General features: G+C 35.6%; 2 protein-coding genes and 1 pseudogene across 2 annotated transcripts; 1 reads left to right on the top strand and 2 right to left on the bottom strand.

Moving 5' to 3' along the window:
* Positions 1 to 2,048: 2,048 nt before the first annotated feature.
* Positions 2,049 to 18,083, top strand: LOC141695134 (uncharacterized; annotated as a pseudogene).
* A 65-nt stretch (positions 18,084 to 18,148) lies between these two features.
* LOC141695132 (fimbrin-5-like) lies at positions 18,149 to 24,008 on the bottom strand. Its single transcript, XM_074499386.1, has 15 exons — positions 23,916 to 24,008; positions 23,503 to 23,674; positions 23,232 to 23,402; positions 22,813 to 23,057; positions 22,549 to 22,720; positions 21,981 to 22,019; positions 21,807 to 21,875; positions 21,554 to 21,670; positions 20,459 to 20,670; positions 20,120 to 20,281; positions 19,840 to 20,039; positions 19,138 to 19,295; positions 18,965 to 19,061; positions 18,803 to 18,894; positions 18,149 to 18,691 (listed from the first exon to the last, which is right to left on the bottom strand). Exons 2-15 carry the CDS (start codon positions 23,590 to 23,592, stop codon positions 18,431 to 18,433), a joined length of 2,085 nt encoding a protein of 694 aa, XP_074355487.1. The 5' UTR covers positions 23,593 to 23,674; positions 23,916 to 24,008; the 3' UTR covers positions 18,149 to 18,430.
* A 383-nt stretch (positions 24,009 to 24,391) lies between these two features.
* LOC141695135 (fasciclin-like arabinogalactan protein 7) lies at positions 24,392 to 26,819 on the bottom strand. The gene is made up of 2 exons (XM_074499387.1): positions 25,939 to 26,819; positions 24,392 to 25,360 (listed from the first exon to the last, which is right to left on the bottom strand). The coding sequence occupies exon 2, from the start codon at positions 25,339 to 25,341 to the stop codon at positions 24,538 to 24,540; it is 804 nt and encodes a 267-aa protein (XP_074355488.1). The 5' UTR covers positions 25,342 to 25,360; positions 25,939 to 26,819; the 3' UTR covers positions 24,392 to 24,537.
* Positions 26,820 to 27,178: the final 359 nt, after the last annotated feature.

Raw genomic sequence — 27,178 nt, 5'->3', positions numbered from 1 at the left:
CTAGTCGTCTAAACCATAATAAAGATTAGCACCAGTGTCTATTTCATTTGAGGCCTTATTGATTTATTCATTAACTAGATTATAATTAGCAAAATTGGTTTCTACTCTCTTTCCATTATTCCTTTTGGATGACTCGTAGAGGTCAACAAGATATTTGGGTGTGCGACAAGTACGTTGCCAGTGCCCCTCAGATCCGCACCTATGACAGATGCCTCGGTTCTCTCCTTCTTGGGGTGCCTTTCTTTTATTTGGCACTTCACGTTACTATTTCTGGTGGCCAGAGTTGTAATCATCACATTGCCACTTCAGGTGGCCAGAATGATATTGATTGCGAAACCAACCACGGAAATTTCCACGTCCATGGTTTCGTCCATAACCCCGTTCTCCTCTATGCCCTTTCCCACGTTCATTCTTCAGAAATGACGTGTTATGTACTTCAGGTAACTGGGCAGAGCCTTTGGGACGTAATTTTTCAGTAGCAACTTATTATTCTTTTCAGCCACAAGAATGAGAGATATCAGCTCTCCATATTTCTGAAAATTCCGCTCCCTATATTGTTGAGCCAGGATCATAGTGTTGGGGTGAAATGTTGAGAGAGTCTTTTCAATCATTTCAGCATCGGTAATATTTTCACCACATAAAAATAATTTTGAGCTTATCTTGAAAAGAGATGAATTATATTCAGCTACAGATTTGAAATCCTGTAACCTCAAATTAATCTAGTCATATCGGGAAGATGGCAAGTGAACAAGTTTCTGGTGATCAAATCTATCCTTGAGATTATTCCAAAAGGTGAGTGGATTTTTGATAGTGAGGTATTCATATTTTAGATCTTCGTGGATGTGTTGCCTAAGAAAGATAATTGCTTTTGCATTTTGTTCAACAGTTGGGATTTTTTCTGGGTCAATATTATCTTTTAGGCCATTAGCACTAAGGTGTAATTCCGCATCAAGGACCCATGATAAATAATTATTCCCCGAAATATCCAAGACAACAAACTCTAATTTTGCAAGATTCTCCATTCTGAATAGATTTTAAAAAATATATAATATGTCACATAATATTTAAACAGGCAAGTTGAAATAATAACTTAATACAAAAGTTACGACGGCATAGCTGGCCAGAAAACTTTTAATTATTACTTGACGGCAGCGCCATCTTTATAGTAGTATTACTTGATGGCATTGACATCTTTATAGATTTCAATCAGTAACATAAATAAATATGTAATAATAATTAGAATAAAATGAGTAAAAGAAATTGTACCTATTTTATGAAATAGTTTTAGTTGATAGAGACTCGTGGGTTAGAATAAGTCGTAGCACTTTCGAGAATAAAGCTTTAGTTGGCAGAGACTCGTGGGTCAGAATAAGTCGTAGCTCTTTCAAGAATAAATCTTCAGTTGGCAGAGACTCGTGCTGATAACGTGGTATAAACCTTGATTGAAATTATTAGTTATATTTAATGTAGAGGAAGTATAGGAGAATAGAAGATATGGAGAGAAAGTTGTATCTCATTTTATTAGCTAAATGAGCTATTTATAGTAGTTCGTTTACAAGTCTTACTAAGTAAGCTATTCAAATCTTTTACATTAAGTATTACAAAACTTCCTTGATAATCTTTATAAGTCTTTCTCGATAAACTTTACAAGTCTTCCTGATTAAGTTTCTTTCTTAAGAAGCTGTGCAAGTCTTTCTCAGTAAGATTTGAGAGACTTCCTCTATACGCTTTGACAATCACTTTATATTTATTCAAATATTTTAACAGTAGCATTGTTTTATCATTCCTCCGGCATTATTTTTTTATTTCAACCCTGCTTCTCAAGCACCCATTTGGACAAAGATTCAAACTTTCACCATAATTAGTCAAAAAGATTTAATCTTGACCCAAATCAAAAACTTTGATATAATTTATAAAAAGAATCAATCTTGATAATAAAATATGTTGGATACGAGCACGATTGGATAGGTGGTTAAGAGTTTATCAGATAATATCCTCGCCCACCCGGAGTATTCATGAGAACAGATACTCATTTGTGTCCGAAAAAGATGTTGGGTACTAAAAGGAGAGACTTTTCTTTTGATTTTCAAGCCCAAGTTTCAATTTTGAGGCCAAGCATTCATGCAAGAAAGGTCAATATAATTGTTAAATTTCAAGATCTTTTTGGTTTTATTGTTCAAGGGAATGTAGATGATGTGAATATATTGAATGAAGTTAGAGAGAAAGTTAAACGACAAAGCAAAGTTTGGTGGGCACTTGAAGCTAGTAAAGGTTCAAATTGGTATTTGCATACTCATGTTTCTGCTACTATTAAATCATCCCTTAATTTTTCAAATTTAGTGCATGGAATTGCACTCAAGAGGCTGATCAGAAATGGGATTCCTCCGGTTTTGAGGCCAAAGGTGTGGTTTTCATTATCTGGTGCTGCTAAGAAGAAATCGATTGTGCCTAGTAGCTATTATAATGATTTGATTGTTGCGGTGGAAGGGAAGGTCACACCCCCGACTATGCAGATTGATCATGTGAGCTGTGTGTTGATTAGTATTATGCGTTTATTAATGATGTTTGTCACGAATGTATTGGGTCTGAAATTGTTATTGGGCCTGATTACAAAGTGGGTTAAGAGTAAATAGTTAGGCCCAAGAATAGTTATCTTCTTGTCTGGTACTATATATTGCACATCATGTCATTTTCACAGAGGATGAATGAGAATATGAATCTAGTTTTCTTTTGAATTTATCTTTCTGTATTTTATTTTGCTAACCCTAGAAAATCAACAAAAATCATGACAATGTTCAGTTGTTTCTTTTCGGTTTTTGTTGCTTTTGCTATTGAAAATGCGATGATTATAGGGACTGGCATGATTAGGGTGTTCTCTTTTGCTTGTTAGCATACACAGCAGTTATAATCTTTAGTAGTATTATTTTTCATATCGTCTGCTACTTTAAAATGGAGGGATTTTAGTTAATAAAAAAATTGGCGTAGGTGTATTATTATGATCATCGACATAGATTGTGCAAAGCCCGTGATCTAGTTTGGATTTCTAATTTAAGGAATGGTTACACCTTAATTCTCATTTACATAAAAAAACAATTAAAAGAAAAGTATTAAGGCTATGGATAAAGATTTCAAATACTTTGATTCGCGGCTTGTTTGCATATGGGAGGGCTTTGCTGAAAGAAGAGTCCAATGCAACGCTATCTTTGGTGTTATTGCTATATAGAACCAAATGCAAAAATACTCAATTCCAAATGGGTGTCATATTTATATGCATATATGTATCCTTGGTTCTATATGCACATCATCTATTACTACAAATGGAGGGAAAAAGTTAAATAATTATTGTCAATACACCACAAAGTATCAAAACAATGTAAAATTAGGTAGAAGTTAAAAATTTTATGGAAATTTAAAACTAGTTATGAAACTAGTTTTGGAGTGCAACTTTTATTTTAGCACCAAAAAATACTTTTTGGTTCCATATTATAACAATAGATATAGCTATTTTACATTTAGCATTGGACTTGCTCTAAGATGCATAGGGTTTAAAACATCTGATATGTTATTTTTAAGAACTTCTTTCTACAGTATGTGTTTTTGTATTACTAGCTTAAAACCCGTGCGATGCACGGATTACACATACTTTTTAATATTATATATTTTTTTAAAAAAAATTTGAATTTAATTTTTAATTTTGTTCATTTAAAACTTTAAATGACATGTCTTAAAAATAATTATATTAGTAGACGTATATGTTCATAACTTTTTAGAATATTTAAATTTATTTAAAGTGATGACATTGGTAAGGAGGGAATGTTATTATAACGAAATTATTATTTTATTGAGGGAAAAAATATAATGTCTTCATTATGTTGGGACCTTAAAAAATATTATTTTAGCATGTTTATTACTTAATCGATTAACATTACTTGCTGATTAAACGATATAATTTTATTGATAATTTTATGTGTATTTTTAAATAAATAATATTTATGTTTTAATTAAAATTTGATTTTTCGTTCACATCAATAGGATACGAATTATACTTATTCTAATATTAATTTGATTTATCTCGGATCAGTTATTTATATTATTTTATTTTAGCCTGATACCCAATACACCGACCAAATCAAATTAATTATTTTTACTTTAATTTTAATTTTTTTTAAGTGTGGATCAATAAGATAATTTTGTTTTAAACTGAATAATTAGTATATATTATTTTATTTTTGTTGGTCTAATTGTATTTTTATTTTAGTTTTTTTATTGTAGGTAACCCGCAGCCGCTATCCTTCGGGTGCGCACTGGGTAAACCCTATGGGCTCACGTAATAGCTTGAAAACCACGTGAATCAAGGTAAACCACATTTAAGCGACAGACTCTGGCCAGGAGGCATAATCATAAATTCTCCTCCCGTGGGATTCGAACCTGTGACCCAGAGGATAGTTTTGTGTTAGTCTGAATCAATTGTATAATGTATTTTTTTATCTTGGATAAATAAAATATATTATTCTGTTTATCCAAGTTTATTTGAATAATTTTTTTAGGAGGACCGATACTTTTATTATTTTATCTTAACCCGATTCACACGACATATCAACTAAATCTTAATAATTATATTTAGTTTGCTTATTAATTTAGCCCGAAATAACAAATTAGAATAATATTGATCTCGATATGAATTAAAATTAAATTGGTAGAAGAAGTTGAATTTAATATAAATTATAATGATGTAGAGTTCGATATAAAATAGAATTGAAATTCGTAAACTAATAGAGAAAGTTGACTTCAATATCATTTAGAATTAGAATTGATCGACCTAATACGATGCACGGATCACACATATACTTTTTAATATTATATAAATTAAAAAAAATTGAATTCAATTCTTATTTTGTTCATTTAAAACTTTAAATGATATGACTTCATAATAATTATATTAGTAGACGTATATGTTCATAATTTTTTTGAACATTTAAACTTATTTAAAGTGATAGTTTTGGTAAGGTGGAAAATTTAATTATATCGACATTATTTTATATTGAGGGTAAAAATATAATGTCTCCATTATGTTCGGACCTTAAAAAATATTATTTTAGCATGGTGATTACGTAATCGATTAACTATAATTCCATATAAGATATTTGAAAAAGACAATATTACTGATTGAACGATATAATTTTATTAATAATTCTATGTGTATTTTTTTAAAAAAATATTTATGTTTTAAATAAAATTTGAATTTTTAGTTCGCATCAATAGGATATGAATTATACTTAGTCTAATATTCATTTGATTTATCTCGGATCAGTGGTTTACATTATTTTATTTTATCCCGATGCCCAATACACCGACCAAATCAAACTAATTATTTTTAGTCTAATTTTTTTTAAAGTCTTGATCAATAAGATAATTTTGTTTTAGACTGAATAATTAGTATATGTAATTTTATTTTTGTTGATCGAATTGTATTTTTATTTTAGTTTTGTGTTAGTCTGAATAAATTATATAATGTATTTTTTTATCCTGGATAAATAATATATATTATTTTGTTTATCCAAGTTCATTAGTATAATTTTTTTAGGAGGATGGATAGTATTATTATTTTATCTTAGCCCGTATCACATGATATATCAACTGAATATCAATAATTACATTTAGTTTGTTTAAATTTAATTAAAATATAAATTAATAAAAGAAGTTGAGTTTAATATAAATTATAATGATATAGAGTTCGATATAAAATAGAAGTGAAATTGGTAAAGCGATAGAGGAAGTTGACTTTAATATCAATTACAATTAGAATTGATCGACCCAATAATTAGAATTACAATAATTAAGTAAGGGTAATTAAATAATTTCAACAAGTACCGACCAGTTACCAAACTTTTAATGTTTCATCTATTATAATATAGTATAGAGTAGTATATGTGTATTCTTCAGTATTGAGAAGAAGAAAAAATTGACTACCAATTGTGTGGATTCTACTTCTGTAAATAGTAATAATCTAGACCGGGGTACTTTAAAGGCATGCATAGTTTTTAAGTGTGAGAAGTTTGTTTGCCTCTTTACTCATGTGGTTTTTTTGGGGAAAAATATACACTGATACATGGAGTTATACAGTGTAAAGATACTCTGCCTTTGAGAAGAGCAATAGAAAGCATATATTTTTCATTTGTGGAGCCTGTCTTGCCAAAAGATACATGGTACTGATCTAGTGATGTAAGGAAGTATGTTGTCCACTATATAGCTCCGACTGTTTTATATTTTATTAGACATAGCAGGGTAGTACTAATAGGATATGCAGATCATGCCAAGGTCCAATGGCGCTAAGTTCAATTTTCTTTTGTGTAGGTGGTAGAGATTATAATCTATATTTAAATTATCAGTTTTTGGTAATCAGATCAAACTTCCATCGTATTGGTCTACACTTTATTGCTAATGTATTTTGTCTTTTTAAGGATAACAAATTCTATGACTGAGGGTTGTTCTTAATTAATTATGCAGGACCTATCTCGAACGTATCCTGGTCACCCATGGTTGGACACCAAAGAGCGCCATGCTGCTCTAAGACGTGTTCTTGTTGCATATTCTTTTCGTAATTCTGATGTTGGGTACTGTCAGGTGTGTGCGCTCATTAAATATGTATATGCATGCACACATGCTGCCTCCGTTCCCACCATCTTATAGTCTTATTCGTCAACAACTTGGTAACTAATGAATTTTATAATATATGGACCTCACACCCAAATATAAATACAAATATATATATATATATATGAGCAGCGGGTTATAACTTCAGTGAATACTTACGATGTTTTCCTCAATGATAGTTTAATATGAGCTATGAGATCATACTTGTAATAGATGAAACATTGCAAATGCTTAAACAACATCACTTTCTATAAAACCATAAGTGTTAAGTATTTATTTTAGTCAAGTTTATTAATATTTCAGTTCCAAAAAATCCTATTAATTAGGAGCAATACGTTAGAGTTTATCAGATAACTATTTCTTAGGTCAGTTAGTCTACCACATTTCACTGAGTTGAGTAGTGGGTTGTTTCCTTATTTCTAGTATCTATAATAGCTATATAAGTTACTTCAATTATTTTAATAGTTAATCGATTAGAAAGCTTTGCTTGATAGCTTTTAGTATGTGTTTAGTTTTAACAAATGGTATCAGAGCCTCATGTGAAGAGAGTCTGATTAGAGAGAAATACTGTTAGAATATTGAGAGAGAGAGAGAGAGATACACAGAGAGACTGTAAGTATGGATGACATGAGCAATTTTTCTCAGCCTTGTCTTCCAAAGTTTTATGGAGATTATGATCATTAGAGTATGCTTATGGAAAATCTGTTAAGGTCGAAGGAATACTGGACCATTATTGAAACTGACATCCCAGAATATGGTGCTAAAGAGAAGCTGACTGATGCACAAAAGACGACTCTAGATGAGAAAAACTTGAAGGATTTAAAAGCAAAAAATTATCTCTTTCAATCAATTGATAAGTCTATTCTAAAGACTATCACCCACAAGGAGACGGCAAAACAATTATGGGACTCAATGAAGACAAATATTCAAGGGAATGCTAGAGTTAAGGGTGCTCAACTTCAAACCTTACGGAGAAATTTTGAGATTCTTGAAATGAAAATTGGGGTCAGTCACAGATTATTTTGCGAGGGTAATGTTGGTAGCCAATGACATGAGAAACCTTGGAGAAGATATGCAACATGTGAAAATTGTCGAGAAAATTCTACGCACCCTTACAGAAAAGTTTAACTATATTATTTACTCAATAGAGGAGTCAAAAGACATTGATCATCTATATATGGATGAATTGCAAAGTTCCTTAATTGTTCATGAGCAAAAATTTCGTAAAAGTGGAGGAGAAGAGCAGGCGCTTAAGGTTACCTATGAGGGGAGGATGCGTGAAACTGACAGAGGAACGTGTCGAGGAATAAGTCGAGGAAGAGGAATGGGTAGAGGTCGAGGCAGAAGTTTCAACAAAGCCCTCATTGAATGCTTCAACTGTCACAAATTAGGGCATTTTCAATATGAGTGTCCTAGCTGGGAGAAGTCAGCCAATTATGCAGAAAACTGTGAGGAGGATGAGCTACTTTTGATGGCCTATGTGGAGCACAATAATTCAAATAGGGAAGGAATGTGGTTTTTAGATTCTGGTTGCAGTAATCACATGACAGGAAATAAGCAATGGTTTGTTGAAATTGACGAGGAGTATAAGCATTCAGTGAAGCTGGGAAATAATATGAGGATGGCTGTGACAGGTAAATGGAGTATAAAGTTGCAAATCGGAGAAACAAAACAGGTAATTGTTGATGTTTATTACATTCCTGAATTAAGAAATAATTTACTTAGTATGGGTCAACTACAAGAGAAGGGTTTAACAATATTGATCCGTGATGGAGCTTGCAACATTTATCACCAAGATCGGGGGCTTATCATGCAAACTTATATGACATCTAATCGTGTGTTTGTGTTATCATCTGCTTTGACATACCAGTTATCAACTTGTTTCAAGGCAACAACTGAAGATATCACTACTCTATGGCATCAAAGGTTTGGTCATTTAAGTCAAAAGAACCTTCAGACCTTGCAATAAAAGAATTTAGTGGATGGACTGCCAAAATTTCAGTTCACAAGCAAAGGTATGTACTAGTTGTATGGTGGGGAAGCAGCATCGCGAGATAATTCCCAAAAGTAGTAAATGGCGAGCTTCAGAAAGACTACAACTGATTCATTCCGACATATGTGGTCCAATAACCCCAAGTTCAAACAGCGGAAAAAGGTATATCTTGACCTTTATTGATGATTATAGTAGAAAATTATGGGTGTGCTTTCTTGTTGAGAAGAGTGAGGCATTTTCTATGTTTAAAGATTTTAAAAGTCTAATTGAAAAGGAGACAGGATTATATATAAGTTGCTTAAGAACCGACAGTGTGGTGAATTCACATCAAAGGAATTTAATAAATTTTGCAAGACTCGTGGAATTAAGAGACAGCTTACCACGGCTTACACACCTCAAAAAAATGGAGTCGCTGAGCGTAAAAATCGTACTATTATGAATATGGTAAGATGCTTGCTTAACGAAAAATAGATGCCAAAATGTTTTTGGGCAGATGTAGTCAATTGGACGTCATGTTCTCAATAGAAGCCCTATTACAGTTTTAAGGGACCAAACCCCAGAAGAAAGTTGGAGCCATGTCAAGCCTGATGTTAATTATTTCTGGGGTTTTGGGTGCATAGGCCATGTGCACATTCCAGATGTCAAAAGAACGAAGCTTAATAATAAGAGTTTTAAAGCTGTACTACTTGGAGTTATTGAAGGGACAAAAGCATACAAACTTTTTATTCTCACAACCAAGCAAGTAGTAATCAGTAGGGATGTAATATTTGAAGAAAACGAGTGCTGGGATTGGAAATAAAATGATAATGATGTACTTGTTGTACTGGAATGGGGAGAAACTGAAAGCGATGAAAGTAATCAAAATAATGATGTTACTGAATCCGAAAATGAGGCTGAATTAAATCAAGAGGATGTTGTACAAATCAGCGGTGATGAAAATGAGGCTGAATTAAATCAAGAGGATGTTCTACAAATCAGCGGTGATGATGTTTTGAGCAGTGAGCCTTCCAACGGTAGCAACTTCATCTCTGCAGAAAGTGTTGAGTCTGGCCAGCGAGTCTCTACAGAAGATACGAGGGTTGAACGAAGAAACCGAAGGACTCCAGTTTGGATGCAGGACTATGAAAGCGGGGAAGGGCTTTCCAATGAGGAAAATTTACAAAATGTGGCTCTTTTTATCAACAATGAAGATCCTATAAATTACGAGGATGCTGCAAGTAGTGACAAATGGAGAAAAGCTATGGACTTGGAAATTGAGTCCATAAATAAAAATGGAACATGGGAACTAGTTGATCTTCCAACAGGAGCCAAGAAAATTGGTATCAAATGGGTCTATAAAATAAAGTTCAATGAGAAGGGAGAAATTGATAAGCATAAAGCACGCTTGGTGGCAAAAGGATACAATCAAGAATATGGGATAGACTATTATGAAGTTTTTACTCCAGTTGCTCGTTGGGATACAATTCGAATGGTATTGGCTTTGGCAGCTCAGAATGGGTGGACTGTATTTCATCTTGATGTTAAGAGTGCTTTTTTGCACGGAAATTTGGAAGAGCCAGTTTATGTTGATCAACCTATGGGCTATGTGAAAAAGGGCGAAGAAAGTAAAGTTTACAAGCTTCTGAAGGCATTATATGGACTAAAACAGGCATCGAGAGCATGGTACAGCAAGATTGAAGGATATTTTCTGAAGAATGGCTTCGAGAAATGCAGCTATGAGCATACACTATTTGTGAAGCATGAAAATGGAGGTAAAATTCTGATCGTTAGTCTTTATGTTGGCGATCTAATATTTACTAGAAATGATATGTGTATGATTGAAAGCTTTAAAAGTTCTATGATGCTCGAGTTCGAAATGACTGACTTGGGCAAAATGAAGTATTTTTTAGGAGTTGAGATTCAGCAAAGCATAGCTGGTATTCATATTTGTCAGAGTAAATATGTTAAAAAAGTTCTTGACAGATTTGGAATGAGCATTAGCAATTCAGTGAGAAATCCTATTATTGCAGGTTCTAAGCTATCAAAGGAGGGTGGTGAGGCTGTAGTTGATATTACATTGTATAAGCAACTTGTTGGCAGCCTTATGTATTTAATTGTTACAAGACCAGATTTGATGTACGTCGTATGTCTCATTAGCAGATTCATGGCAAATCCGAAAGAGACACATTTATTTGCAGCCAAAAGAGTGTTGCGTTATATCAAGGGCACCATCGAGTTGGTAGTATTTTATAAAAGAGGAGTTGGTAATGAATTGGTTGCATATATGGATAGTGATTATGCTGGTGATCTTGATGATCGACGGAGCACCTCAGGTTATGTGTTTATGATGAGTAATGGTGATGTATCATGGTCTTCACGTAAATAGCCGGTAGTGACTTTATCTAGTACGGAGGCTGAATATGTTGTTGCAGCTGCTTGTGCCTGTCAAAGTGTATGGATGCAGAGGGTGCTAGATAAACTTGGTCATTTCCATTACAAGTGTATTACTATGTTCTGTGACAATTGTTCAGCAATTAAGTTGTCTAAAAATCCAGTGTTGCATGGAAGAAGTAAACATATCGATGTACGATTTCTTTTCTTGCGTGATCTTGCAAAAGATGGAATTGTTGAGCTCAAATTTTTTGGTAGCAGCGAGCAGATTGCAGACATATTAACGAAGCCTTTAAGACTAGAGACATTTGAAAAGCTTCATGGATTGCTTGGGATCAGGCCAAAGATTGAAGTAAACTGAATTGCTACCAGCCACTTCAGTTTAAGGGAGGGATTGTTAAGTATTTATTTTAGTCAAGTTTATTTGTATTTCAGTTCCAATAAATCCTATTAATTAGGAGCAGTATGTTATAGTTTATCAGATAACTATTTCTTAGGTCAGTTAGTCTACCACATTTCACTGAGTTGAGTAGTGGGTTGTTTCCTTATTTCTAGTACCTGTAATAGCTATATATCCTACTTCATTCATTTTAATAGTTAATCGCTTAGAAAGCTTTACTTGATAGATTTCAAGGTGTGTTTAGTTTTAACAATAAGCGCATAGTATTTAATTTCTCTGGGTTTTTCTGCATATTGTTCCATCATAACTAAATTAAATTTCACGGTAGTCAATTTTTTTTCCCATTCTCGAATCAATGCTTTATTTACTAAGGAATTATTTCTTTTTTTTTGCGCATCCATCATGAAACTTCCTACTTCATTTTAGGCATAGTATTACCATATGTTGCACACTGTAATTCTCTGATTTTTCCATCTTAAACTTCTTAGAGCATATTTATTTAGCATATTCTCTTAGGGGCTACCTAGCTATGACTTTGACTACAAAAGTAAAGATAGAAGATTTTTAGGTAAATGATATCAAGTTTGAGATTTTGAAAACTTCTAATTGCTATGTGGTGTGGATGAATAATGTGATGTAGGGTCTAAATTATGTTGGAGCATTGTTGTTGCTTGTTATGAAAACTGAAGAAGATGCATTTTGGATGCTAGCTGTCTTCTTGGAGAATGTTTTAGTTACTGATTGTCACACGACTAACTTATCAGGATGCCATGTTGAACAAAGGGTGTTTAAAGATATACTGGCTAAAAAATGTCCAAGGTAATACCTTTCCTCGATTTGATTATTCATCTGACATTTAAATATTTGTGGGTTTTAAATTGACAAAAGATTACAGAATAGCTGCTCATCTGGAAGCTGTGAAATTTGATATCTCCCTTATTGCGACTGAGTGGTTTTTGTGTGTCTTGTTAAAGAGCCTACCTTCAGAGGTTAGACACCCACAGACTGCATCCAGTTCTAGGACTGGTTTCATTAAGACTTAAGGCTCTCAATTTTGTTTATTTGTTCAGACAACCTTTCGGGTATGGGATGTACTTTTTTATGAGGGTGCAAAGGTTCTTTTCCATGTAAGCTCTGGCTATCTTCAAGGTAAGTGGCTTTGTTGAGTACTTCCCTTTCTTCCTTTAAGTTTGCAGTTTGCACTAGTAGTTTTGCTGTTAATCTCCTGAGCATGTCATTGGTATATAAATTCTAACTATCAAGTTATGGGTAAATGATTGAAGATGAAAGAAGAGGAGCTTCTCGTAGCACAGCATGTTGGAGATGTAATTAATATTTTGCAGACGACAACCCATCATCTCTTCAATCCTGATGAATTACTGACGGTAAATCCTCTTAATTATTGGATTAATCTTAAACTTTATTAGTTTATTTCCAGTTTATTCTAAATAAATGTTTTATTTAGAGTTTGTTGAGTTAGTCAAATAATCAGTGGAGTGTTTTTAGGATCGTGAGGTGGTGGAGATTTTCCAGGAAGTCAGTATCTGTTAGCTCCTAATTTTTAGGTGCATATTGCTCTTGTATTTTCGTTAAAAAGCTTTGTATGTTTCCATTCTGAATAACTAAGTTGTTATAGAAGACTTATGCGTATCTCTGAGTACATGTGTTCTTGTTCTTATAATTCACAAACAACTATACTATACATATATATCTGTCTGTTGATCGTGACAAGAAGTGGTATCAGAGCGAGATTCGTAAGGTGAGCGGAACAGTACATGTCAAAGATAACAACGATGGAGTCAAGTAAAGGCAAAGGAGGATCGATGGGGCTGACTTATCCAACGCTGTCCAAAACCAATTATACCACATGGGCGTTAAAGATGAAGGTTATAATGCAAGCTCGTGGAGTGTGGGAGGCCGTGGAGCAAAGTGATCCAAAAGTCAACGTTGAAGACAGAACGGATAAGATTGCCCTGGCTATGATCTATCAGGGTGTACCTGAAGAGATTTTGCTGTCACACACGGAGAAGAAACAAGCCAAGGATGCCTGGGAGGCAATTAAAACCATGTACCAAGGTGCAGAGAAGGTTAAGAGCACAAAAATTCAAACACTGAAGGCGGAGTTTGAATCACTGGCTATGAAAGAAAGCGATCAATTAGATGATTTCTGGTTGAAACTGAATGGGATTGTCACGAATATTAGGTCTCTTGGAGAAGAGATGAAGGAGGCGTATGTGGTCAAGAAATTGTTGCGTGCGGTTCCCTCAAAGTTCTTGCAGATCGCATCGACCATAGAATAGTTTGGGAATTTGGATACGATGACGGTGGAGGAAACTGTGGGATCGCTTAAAGCCCACGAAGAAAGAATGAGGGGCCAGAGTGATGGGTCAACTGGACAATTATTACTCACTGAGGAGGAGTGGTCCAAAAGAGAAAATGGAGAAGGAAAATTGTTGTTGACAAGGAAAGAGTGGCTGAAACGAACGAAGGGAGGAAACAATGGAAGGCAGCTCAAACTACAAAGGGAGAGGAGTTCGTGACAAAAACAAAGTTCGATGTTTTAATTGCCAGCTGCTGGGGAACTTCGCAGCTGAGTGTAGGAGACCACGCCGGGAGAAGGAGGCACATCAGGAGGCTCGTCTAGCTAAGTTTGAAGAGGATGAACCAGCTCTCCTACTGGCAAATCATGTGAAAACAGAGGTTGAGATGGTTTTGTTAAATGAAAGGAACATAAGTCCAAAACTGAACACTGACAACAAAGGAAATCAAACTAAGTCCAATGTTTGGTATTTAGATCTGGAGCAAGCAGCCATATGACAGGAATAAAATCGAAGCTTTGTGAATTGGATGAATCAGTCACGGGCCGTGTCAAGTTTGGTGATGGTTCTGCAGTTGAGATAAAAGGAAGGGGTTCAATGATCGTAAAATGCAAGAATGGGGAGGAGAGAATGATACGCGATGTTTATTTTATACCAACACTACACAGTAACATACTGAGCTTGGGATAACTGGCTGAAGAAGGAAACAAGGTAGTGATGAACAACAGCCATTTGTGGGTCTATGAAAAGCAAGGTAAATTTGTTGATGAAGGTGAAGAGGTCATTCAATAGGCTGTACAAAATCATACTCGAAATCGTGCAGCATAACTATCTATTGTCAAAGTCTGATGAACTATCTCGGTTGTGGCATGTAAGATTGGGTCACGTTAACTTCAAGTCTATGGAATTAATGCATAAAGAAAACATGGTACGTGGGTTTCCTGGTATTCAAGAGGTTAAGGAAGTTTGCTCTGGTTGCTTGATGTCAAAACAGACGAGGAAACCTTTTCCGTCCAAGGCAAACTACACCGCTGCAAGGGCATTGGAATTGACACATGGTGATTTGTGTGGACCGATCGAACCAGCTACTATGGGAGGTAATAAATACTTTCTTCTGTTAGTAGATGACTTTAGTAGATATATGTGGATATATTTTCTCAAGAGTAAAGATGAAGCATTTGGTATGTTCAAGCGGTTTCGAGCACTGGTGGAAAATGGTTCAGAAAAGAGGATAAAGGTGTTCAGGACTGATAGGGGAGGTGAGTTCAATTCTAAAGAATTCACATCATATTGTGAGGAAATCGGTATTGAAAGGCATTACACAGCTCCTTATACTCCACAACAAAACGGTGTCGTGGAGCGAAGAAATCGAACTATTGTTGAAATAGCTCGGAGCTGTCTGAAAGACAAGAAATTGCCTCGGGAATTCTGGGGTGAAGCTGTACGACATTCAGTGTATCTACTAAATCGCTTGCCCACTCGAGCTCTGTCAACTAAAACTCCATATGAGGTTTGGAAGGGAAGCAAGCCTAATATTGATCATGTATGTGTCTTTGGATGCATCGCACATATGAAGGTTCCAAAAGTTTTCACGAAGAAGCTAGATGATCGTAGCTTAAAAGTGATTAACCTGGGCAGAGAACAGGGTACCAAGGCATATAGGCTTTATGATCCAACAGAGGGGCGTATACACATAAGTCGAGATATGGAGTTTGAAGAAATGAAAGGTTGGTCATGAGACTTTTCTGAAGTAAATAACAACGAAGATCACGGCTATTTTTCAGTTCCAGATGTTGAGAACTCAGCTGAAGGTGACAATCAGGCTGAAGACAACGGAGAAAATAATCAAAGTGGGGGAGAGGATCAGGAGTCAGGGGGAGATGATCAGAATGCACCACCAGACTCACCAACACCGTTGTTGGATCCTGAAAACTGTGATGATAGCTGTGAACCGAGACGTACCAAGAGAATCAGTGATATATATGAGGCCCTTGATATGGAGGATGAACTGATGCTCATGGGGATAGAAGAACCTGAGAACTACAGTCAAGCAAAGGGAAGTCGAGAGTGGAGACAGGCGATGAACAGAGAAATAGAGTCTATTGAAAAAAATGAAACTTGGATGTTAACAAAATTACCGGAAGGACATAAGGTGATTGGCTTGAAGTGGATCTACAAACTAAAAAGGGATGTTGATGGGAAAATAATCAAGCACAAGGCACGACTAGTGGCAAAGGGATATGTACAGGAGAAAGGAGTTGATTTCGACGAAATCTTTGCACTGGTAACTCGCTTGGAGACAGTTAGAATGTTACTTGCATTGGCAACGAAAAAGGGTTGGCAAGTGCACCACTTAGATGTCAAAACAGCATTCTTGAATGGGGAAATTAGTGAGGAGGTCTATGTCTCTCAACCTGAAGGACATGCAAAGAAAGGAGAAGAGGGACTTGTGTATCGCTTACTGAAGGCTTTGTATGGTTTAAGGTAGGCTCCTCGCGCCTGGTACGCCAAACTTAACAGGTGTCTTGAGAAGTTGGGTTTTAAACGCTGTGCATATGAACACGCTGTGTATGTAAAGAAAGACGGAAATGGAGTTTTAATTGTTGGAGTGTACATGGATGACTTACTGATTACGGGCACGGACATAAAACTCATCGAGGAATTCAAAGAACAGATGAACCACAACTTCGAGATGAGTGACATGGGTTTGCTGTCTTACTATCTGGGTATTGAAGTAAAGCAAGGAGGGGGCTACATCGAATTAAGACAAACTGGCTATGCCAAGAAAATGCTCGAAAAGGCTGGTATGGCAAGCTGCAACTCGTCAAAATTCCCGATAGATCCTAAAGAACAGATAACCAAAGATGAACAGGGAAAGCTGGTTGATGCAACGCTGTACAGAAGCTTGGTGGGGTGTCTTCGATACCTGGTTCATACCAGGCCAGATGTCGCTTATTCTATAGGCATTGTGAGTCGTTATATGGAGCTTCCAACTGAAATGCATCTAAATGATGTGAAGAAAATTCTTCGATATGTCAAAGGAACTTTAGACTATGGACTTGTGTACTCTAAGAATGGTGGGAACAACATTCTAAGTGGATACTCTGATAGTAATCTGGCTGGAGACTATGATGATCGAAGGAGTACTAGAGGTCTTGTGTTTTATCTAAACGACAGTGTTATTACATGGATGTCCCAGAAACAGAAGTGTGTAGCATTGTCTTCCTGCGAGGCTGAATATATGGCTGCAACTGTTGCTGCGTGCCAAAGTATTTGGCTGCGAAATGTACTAAGCCAAATAACAGGTGAAGCTGTGAGTCCAGTGATCATATACGTTGATAATAAGTCGGCCATCAACCTTGCAAAGAACCCGGTGTTCCATGGTCGCAGCAAGCATATTGATGTACGCTTTCATTTCACGAGGGAATGTGTCGAACGTGGGGAGATAGAGATTAAGTACATAGCAAGTGATTTCCAGCGAGCTGATATCATGACGAAAGCACTGTGCGTGGCCAAGTTTGAGAAGATGAGGAAGCTTCTGGGTGTTCATGAGCTAGCATGATGGAGTTTAAGATTAAGGGGGAGATTATTGGATTAATCTTAAACTTTATTAGTTTATTTCCAGTTTATTATAAATAAATGTTTTATTTAGAGTTTGTTGAGTTAGTCAAATAATCAGTGGAGTGTTTTTAGGATCGTGAGGTGGTGGGGATTTGCCGGGAAGTCAGTATCTGTTAGCTCAAATTAGGTGCATATTGCTCTTGTATTTTCGTTAAAAAGCTTTGTATGTTTCCATTCTGAATAACTAAGTTGTTATAGCAGACTTGTGTTGTTATAGCAGACTTGTGCGTATCTCTGAGTACATGTGTTCTTGTTCTTATAATTCACAAACAACTATACTATACATATATATATATGTCTGTTAGATCGTGACAAGATTAATTGGTCTTAAGCTCAGGAAAAAACATAATATCTTAAATTATCAATTTCTGTGATCAAATCATGTTGTTCTTGATTGCCTGATCGTTTGTCTTATATCACCACTGAGTTTCTCTCAAGTTCTAACTGATCATGAATAGTTCATGTGAATCTGCCTTGCCTTAATCATTATATGCATGTTTAGTGACTTTAGTCCTCGACGCTTGAAGTCTTGAAAACATTTTTAAAACTCATATTATATAAATTTCGCAGGTTGCATTTGATAAGATTGGCTCATTAACAATTACCAACATATCAAAGCAATGGAAAAAGCAGGAACCAGCAGTTATGGCAGAGCTTGATCAGCGGCTAAGACGGCTGAATTCCATGACTGGATAGCACTATAACAAAACACTGTAGTGAATCAACCTGTAATCATTTGAGGAGTGATGATACAACTTCATCTTTCCAAATGTACAGTGATAGAGAATCATATTTGCATTTGAAGGTACATATTATACCTTCGCCAGAGAATTGAGATTTAAGGTTAGATTAGCTAGTAGCTTAACATTACTTACAAACTAGTACATTTTGTAATCAGCAGATGATAAATCAATTTACTGTCTCTCATTTTGCAATTCTACCTAGTAATCTTATAAGAAAGAATGACTAGAGTATATTTGTGTGTTTTAATTGAATATATAGTTTAAGATGTACCTAAAACTAAATATGTAGTTATGAATACTCCATTCTTTATGGACCTGTCCTTTTGGTATCTCACGATGGTTCTTCAACATCTGCGGTTGGCTCACTGGATTCAGCATCGGCGGGTGGCTCACTGGATTCAGTATCCTCGGGTGGCTCACTGGATTCAGCATCCGTTGGTTCATTTTCCATATCACCGTCATCATCTTCTGTTGGAGATTCCTCAATAGTCTCGCTTACATTATGAACAGGAGGCAATTTTTGTCCACCCTTTTTGTTTAGACTCCAATACATTATGCTTGCTGTTAGAATGAGAGTCATCTTCGAGTTTACCTGTCATAGAAATTTGACCTAGGCTAAGGTGATGTTTCCAGCCATCTCAAAAAATCAAGATACTGCAAGGAGCTGTGAACATGGTAAGGTTCACTATAAACCTAGTCTTACCTCCATAATATCCTCGGGCAATAAAAAGATTGAGCACCCTAGCTTGCGTGCTACACTAATTATATATGTCGCGTTTGATTTCTTATCCTCATCTGCAGTTGCAGTAACAATTATCATTATCTTTGCATCTGGAATAATGACCAGAGTTCTGATATTACATACCATTCTCGCCTTGAGTAACAAGATCCCAGTTGACAACTCTCGGCTCCACAGCACTAAGAAGTTCAAGGAAGAAAACCCCAGTTGAAAGGCTTTTATCCTAATAAATGTCTCACAAAATATGCGAATCAGGTATCTGCATATATTGAAGTTTTCAGATAATAATATTTACTCACCTTGAAGCTGTCCATCTGAGTTTCCTTTCCTGACTGTTTTACTTTGTCATTTGCCCAATTTAAAATATCGGCATCTGTTATCTCCTTTCCAACAGAGTGAGACCTCAAGTTTTTGAGTAGCTGGAGCATGCTAAACCTCATCAGTTGCCATAGAAAAGCTGGTGAGAAAGATTAATGAGTTAATATATAATAAAGTGCAAAAACTACTAGTATATGTACAAAACAAGAAGCATGGAATCTAGCAGACGAATTTTAAACAATGGCTAGCAAAATTAAAAAGACTTTGAGTGCCAGCAAAAGAAGGCACTCAATTCAGGAACAGCCAGATCAGATAGAAGTTTCTCACAGAAAATAAACATCCTATCCATATGTTCCTAGACACAATAGTACATAGCTCTTCGCGAGAACAGGATATATGGACTGATTTTTTTTCAGATGAAATCGGTGATCAAGAAGACTTGATGAGATGTAAATAATTTGGTCTAAAGACTACATTATTGAGCTGTATTTACCAGATGAAAACCAGTCAAAAATGAAGTACTCCTGTAGAAAAGAAAATGTGTGCATTGCCGCATTCCCATGTGAAGCAATGTGTCTAGTCTTTTATTGTGCAAAGTGTATAGAGTATAGACTGATTAGATTCTGCCTTTTCATTTCTTATGGAAGGATGCGAGACAGAAGGGTAAATCGAAACAAACTAACCCACTATGAGCTTCTTGTTTCCTTGTACAAAATCATTTCCAGCTACATTTACAAGTGAGAAGTTTAATTCTCTTCCAATCTCAATGGCTTGGTTGCAATTCTCAACTTTTCTGAAAGGCATTTTTATGGGAGGTTTTGTTGCTTTCTTCCAGTTGACTGTTCCGGGGAATATTTTGTCAAGAACTTCCAACATGATCCATCTGTATGCAAGAACATAAAAATTGAAATTTTCACAATTTTACGAGAACAGAACGTTGCAAAGAAGTGAAAGAAAACTCACCCAGGTCTTATATCTTCAAATAAATTATTGACATATGTTCCAGTTCCAAGACTGTTGATCCACAAACGAAAGCATCTCTCTTCTCTAGAATTCTCAACATCGTCTGTCATCATTTCTGCATAGGAATTTTGGGCATCCTCTGTCACTTCATGCAGTCCATTCCTGAGGAATATAACAGGCAGTAACAGCATTAAAAAGGCAACAAATGGATACAGCAAGGTGTCAGATGCAGTAGACAACATTTTTGCAAGCTTCAGTGAAGGTTATAAAGTAATACACCAACAGAATATGATGGTGTGAAAGTCAAACTTCATAATATTATTATCAAAATAGCCAGACCTGTGCTGAAATATTTCTGCGACGAATGCAAGATTTAAATTTGTTGAGCCCTCCACAATATCATCTGGAGTGACGTATCTTTTGACGTCCATTTTATCTGCTTGCTCCAGGATCATATTTGCTCTTTCACTGGGATCTTTTGTCTCCATTGCTTCAGCAGTATCAAGTTCCGGGGCAAGAACATTGAGCAAGTGAGCATATGCCATTCCATCCTGCACTTGATACATCCTTTCAAGTCAGTTTGATCAAGCACAGAAAACACAGGAAATCCATTTTAGCAACTATAAGTATTAAATGAAGAATATATCTGTCATTAAGAAATCAGAAAAATGGCGCTAAACATATATAATGGTATCTGTCCTGATAAATTGTGTACTTTTTCTTCCTTATGGAGCAGATTCATACAACCTCTTTTTTAGATTTCCATTTTTCGGAGAACTGTACATCTAGTCAGCAATTGCAGAGTTTCACTTTTTATCCATGTATCAAATCTAAATCACAGTCATGCTTAAGTTCCAGAGCTAGAGAAACATTGAGCTTGGAAATGGCATGTGAGTTGCATAATATTCTGTATCCAAGCATAATAGATTGGCTGACTCATTAATTAGGACCTCCTGACCTCACCTGGTGCTTTTTATGTTCTATGTTGCGATTTAAACTAGTTATCAATCTAAAGATCGAGGGAAAAGCGCTCAAAACATGGATAAAGATGTGATATTAGTCCAGGCACATAGAATACTCCATTTTGAGGAAACGTAGTGAATCTTGTTGACATAAATTTATGCAAGACAGACCATACAGAAGCATGCAAAAAATTGCGAAGAAACAGAATTTTATCTTTTAAAACAATGAAGTATTCGAAGTAATAAAGCTAACAGTCTAACACATATATAACGAGACTAATAGGAACAAAAAAGACTACCAAACAGAGGGATCTACAGTTCTAAATTTAAGTACAATGGACATACATATATAAAAAGGTTTTGAGGTACTCAGAAGTAAGAGCATCAAACTTAAATCAAATTTGTGCCAATTTGATTGGATAGTTCATATATAACCATTCAATATTTAACGTCAAATAAATTTACCCCTCACCTTTAGATCGCTGGAAAAATTTGTAACCTCCTTTTTATATCCTGATTTCTTTAGGTGAAAGTTCATCCATTTTAAGAGAACCTTTTCAGGAGCCATACCCTTGAGCTCCTCCACATCCTGGAAAGAATTATAACAATATTATAATAATAACTCGATGAAAATCACATTGCAGGCAAAGGGCCACACTTGAAAATGTTATAGAATAGAAATAATGGAAGTGTTTATAGTAATCTATGTGTTTAATTCTTGCAACCTCCTCTTCTTCCACCAGTTCCAGTAGCTCGGGAGTTTTCTTGATATCGAGATTGGCTAGAAGTTGTATCTGATATGGAAATGCAACAAAATAAATATAAAGAAAATTTATGGTAGGTCATTAAAATTATGATAATTAAGTTCATTAGGATGCAAAAAGCTTGTAAAAACATACCTTAACAATCTGGGAAATCAGGCCAAGTATCAGATGGGGCTGTAGAAATGAAAAACAAAAAATAAGGAATATCAGCGAGACTTGATTTTGATAAAGAGTCAGTACTGAGAAGCAGGGAGCAAGGAAATCTTTAGGTTTGTTCATCCAACATTGCCCACATACCTTTAGCTCCATTGTTGATTAAAGAACAGAATTGTATCAATTCTTTATTCCTTTTAAGGTTTTAAAAGAACATAGAAATAGGTGTAGTAAGTTTTGCTTTGGAAGAGCGAAGGAAATTAGTAGAAGTAATTGAAGCCTTGTCTTGTCTTAGATAATGTTTTGAATCACAATGATCACAGTTAGACGGGAACTGATAAACCTGGCAATAACTACTAAAACGCGTGACTTAATATAGTCCCCGGAACTAAATTTTCTCATTGTAGATTGACAAGATCTCATTTAAATTACCCTTCACTGGACTAAAACTGAAAAATTGAAACAGATAGATGACTAGACAAGGATGTAAAGGTCCACAAATTAAATGCTAAAATTGTAGTAGATGTTTCTGTTAATATTACTAACTTACTCTAGCTTCAGCCAGGTCCTGTGTGCCAATGTTCACTACAGTGCAGCCAATGGCCTGTGCAGAGTTGAGGCACAATGTATGATTCTCATTTCTCTCCCACGGATTAAGCCTACTCTTCGTATTTATTGCCCGTTCGTCTATTGTACCAGGGACAGCCACATTGATAAGCTTACTGTGGAATATTGTCGTCAAATCAATCAAAAACTAAAATCATGAATCAAGATGATTAAAACAAAAGTAGTAAAGTCAGTATATCAGAATTACCAGAGGAGAACACCATCCTTAACAAGATCAAACAACGCATTGGTGTCCGGATCTATAGGAAGATACTTCTTTAGAAACGGGTCTTCTTCAAGATATCTGTTAATGTGGTTGACATAAGATGCCTTCTCTGATTGGCTAATGGTGTGGCGATTAGTGGTCGTGGGTGCCTTGAGGAATGAAGTTGCAGTTTTCAATTTTGAAGCACCTGCCTTTGTTTGAGCTCGAGAATTTATACTTAAATACATCTGCCAGCATAAATTCTAGGTATTTATATTCTTCCTGAGTTATTAAATCAATACTACTGTTTAAGTTCATTGTCCAAACATAGTAAACATGGTTTATTTTGCATTTAGGATCAAAATTTAGGAAACTGCATAATCGGTTCAACTCGAACAAGTATGATTGCAATCGAAACTGACCCGCAAGAAGGACTCGAAATCAACTTCGTGATCCATGTTTGAGTTTGATTCACTCAAGATTGCTTTGATGTCCCTCTCTTTGAAAAGCTCTCGGAAATTCTTTAACTGCAAGATCACCGGTGGTAGATCTCCTAACTTGACGTGGCCAGATTGATTACTTGCTGAAAGAAACTGCATGCACATTCCACATATAGATCAAACACATCATGTCACTTAAATTAGAATAATCAGGGAAGAATTATACAGTTAAATACAGAATATTATTATTTACTTTGGATTTGAGTCTGCGAAGCTCGACTTGAGCAAATTGGCTCTCAAGCCATGAATCAGAGATGTGAATTGCTTCAAAGCCTGACGCCATCTTGTAAAATTATATTTAATTACATGTGTAAACAGAATATCTTGTCTTCTTCGCGTTGAATCCCTAATGGGAGCAAGAAAACCTGATGGAAACAGCGCCAAGCATCAAAATATTTTTAACAAATAAATCAGATTCGTAATAGTACAATCATATGCATGTTGCATTAAGATTGTTCATCATGCATGCATGCAACACAATGCCAATATTGAGAACTTGTTTTTTTATGTGTCTGAGCATTTCCTAATTAATCCCAAAACAATTACAAGATGTAACAAGAAACAGGTAAAATGTACTAAAGCAAGATGAAATGCTGCAGCACTAACCTTTTGAAGATCAAGAACTTTTGAAATATTACTGCATGGACATTATTTCCTTGCTGTGTTGTTTCGAATGTAGGGTTATTTTGGGGAATGGGGAAGGAGACAATGAGAGAATGAGAATGAGATAAAACCGTTTTGCCCTTAGAGACCCCGCGAATTTCTCACAGTGTCTAAACAAGAACTAGGTACAGATAAAATAATTTTATGGTTAGAATCTGAGTAAAAAATTTATGTTCTTGTCTCTTTATTAAAGGTCTACTATACTATGTAAAAAGTCATTTTACAAAAAATTATTTGTTCCCCTGAACACGAATATCATAATTTGCGGTTTTATCAACTCGTCCCAAATGGGACAATATCATGTCATATACTAATACCAATATGAAAGGGTTATTGCGCAGCCTACCTATTCTATTTATTCTTTTAATGGAAAGTTGAGGTTGAATAATGTCAAAAGAAGAATAAATGACTATAAGTTATGTTAGTACCACAAAAAACCATAGTAATTTATATCACAATGAATCTCATACAAATATGATCCGCAAAAAATGCTTGAAACAAATTAAAAGAATTAAATGGCTGTAAATCCCTTGCATTGAAATGATGGCACTAGAAAGATTCTCCCTTATAAGAAGAAAGCCATTCCACTGGAGAGAACCAAAACTAAGCAACTCCAAGCACTAGCGCTTATAATTTTGTAAGAAGACGACGGACTTGAAGTTGGTTGCGATGGTGCATGTCCCCGTCCCCCATCTGCAACTGGAGCATCTGCAGAAGGGGCGATAATATCGGGAGACGGTGCAGGAGCAGGCATTGGAGGTAAATCTGTACCGAAAATTGCTTCAGGAAGAAGCACCTTATCAACCTGATAAATGGCAACAGGATCAGTTGAACGGACACTACTACTGACTTTTGTGTTTGTCCATCCAGAACCAATTAGAACGGTGCCAGAATTATCAGTGAAATTCAAAGTGTATGTACCACCAGCTAGAGTCATAATAGGGCTTGCTTGGCTGAGGTTCTTGAAATCTGATAGAGAGTAGTAATGAGGCAAGGCATGGAAAAGGCACAGTGATTTCAGCTGGTCTGCAGTAAGGTTGGATAGGGAAGGAGTTTTAAGTGATGAAAAAGCCTTGTCTTTGGGTACAAACAAAGTAAGTCCTTCCTCGGTATCGTTGGCTTGGCTCTGAAGGGTTTCAATAACTTTGGTTGACACAAGGTAATCGAGGAAGGTGTGGAATGGACCAGCAACAGACAGTAACTCGGTGAGGTTTACGTATTCTGGCGCAGGTGCTGGTGCTGGTGCAGGAGTTGGGGTTATGGATATAGGAGGTGATGGAGGAGATTTAGCCTTTTGTGCATATGCTGATGTACAACATACAAGGAGCACTAATGTGCTACAGACTCTGAACATCATGGTCTTCTCCATTTACAGAATCTCTATACTCCTGAAATTTCAAAGATCTAACTTAATTAAGTCTTTGCAAATTACCACAACCAATAATCGAATACATAATATTATCCTGCAACATTTCACTTTTACAAACATAAGGCTAAAACCAATTTCGAAATCTAGATCAAACAATATGTCAACTTAGATCTCAGCCTTGTAGCACATTATTCTAGCAGGGTAACTCCAAACACAATGTCAGTAACTAAAGAATTTTCTAAATTCAAAAATCTCAGTCCTGCAAGATTTAAACAACTTAACAGAATGCACCAGCATATTTTCGAAAAAAATCCATCTTTAAAGTAGCCCAGAGCAAGAATTAAAAACAGGATCAGGGAAATCTTTACTACATTAAAAAAAGTGGTTAAGAACTACAAGAAGCTAACAACTGAAGTTCCGAAACTAGATCAAGATGCCATTATTCTGAACTCTAGATAATTACATATTCCTTGCCAATTACTAAGCAACACAAATAAAAATATAGTTAAGGCAATGTAGTAAGCTAGAACATGAGATAAAATTGCAGATAGTAATGAATGAAGATGATATATAAGAAGTGATGATGAGAAAACTGACCTGGAAGCAGAGGAATTCAGAGGGGAGAAGTGTGAGTGAAGTTATGATTTGAAGAGATTAGAATATAGGAGTCTTTATATATACTAAGAAACACACGCACACACACATTGTGTAGTCTTTAATTAATTTGTTTATAAAGACTTGCAAGTAAAACTTGTGCCCAGTAGTGTAGGAGCTAGTTGAAGCTGGTGTGTACAATAAGTGTGCATCACAGTTTACAGCTACAATGTGTATTTTTAAATACTAATATTTCAATGATTATGTATATCAAAGTAAATTGTATCTTACACTTCCATTATATTGCTAGATTTTGTTAGTAATTAGGCTCAAGAACACTTATTTTATCCATTAACTTTTGAATTTATGATACATAATATTAATACAATATATTTTTGACATTGTTGTTGTCTTGAACAGCAGGAAAACGACACAGGCTCAAGAACACTTATCAACCTGAGTACTCTGTCGGCGTGAGCTCTGATACCATGTCAAAGAACCAGTTATTCTAAAACCTCAAAGTGTTAGAGAATGGCTCTTTACATGATCTTATATTCTAACTGTTCCAACATTGAATGAAACACGAGCAGCACGAGCTAGTCCGAGTGAACAACCTCGAATGAGACATGAGCAGGACGAACCCGTTCGAGCAAACAGATCAGGAGTGAGCACAAACAACCTGGAAGTTCACTAAAGAGTAAGTCAACAAAGGGTCACCACATCTCTGGAACAATATTATATTCTTCTCAGATAAACAATATATTGCTTTGAAGCTTTTAGAAAGTTTCTAAATATCTATTTTATGAGATTAAATTTGAGCATGATACTAGCTAAACTGTCGGTGACCGATAAGTTGTGATCCATACTATTCTTGATGCCAGTGTCGGATCCAGGTCCGGAAATAAGGGGGTCGAAATATTTTACCCTGATGAAAAAACTTTTGACATAAAAAACTTTTAAGTAGGGGCAATTTTTTTAGCAAGATTTAAGGGAGTCATTTTAATTTTTATATAATTTGAATATACATATTTAATTAAACTAAAAATTTAAGGGGGTCGGATGACCCCTCTTGCCTCGTAGAGGATCCGCCTCTGTTTGATGCTACACTCCAACGAAAGGAACAACAGAGAACTAAAGTGAGTCAGAGGTTTGGATCAGATCTATTACTAGCTTCTTTGAGTTCCAAAGGAGTACATGATTAGTAAACTTGGATTCTGCCTTCAGCTTTTTTTAACCACCTGGA

Source organism: Apium graveolens, chromosome 11, assembly GCF_009905375.1.
Source record: "Apium graveolens cultivar Ventura chromosome 11, ASM990537v1, whole genome shotgun sequence".
In the NCBI taxonomy this organism is placed as follows: domain Eukaryota; kingdom Viridiplantae; phylum Streptophyta; class Magnoliopsida; order Apiales; family Apiaceae; genus Apium; species Apium graveolens.
Note: the sequence above shows the minus strand (reverse complement) of the source record. Positions and strands in the feature narration are given on the sequence as shown.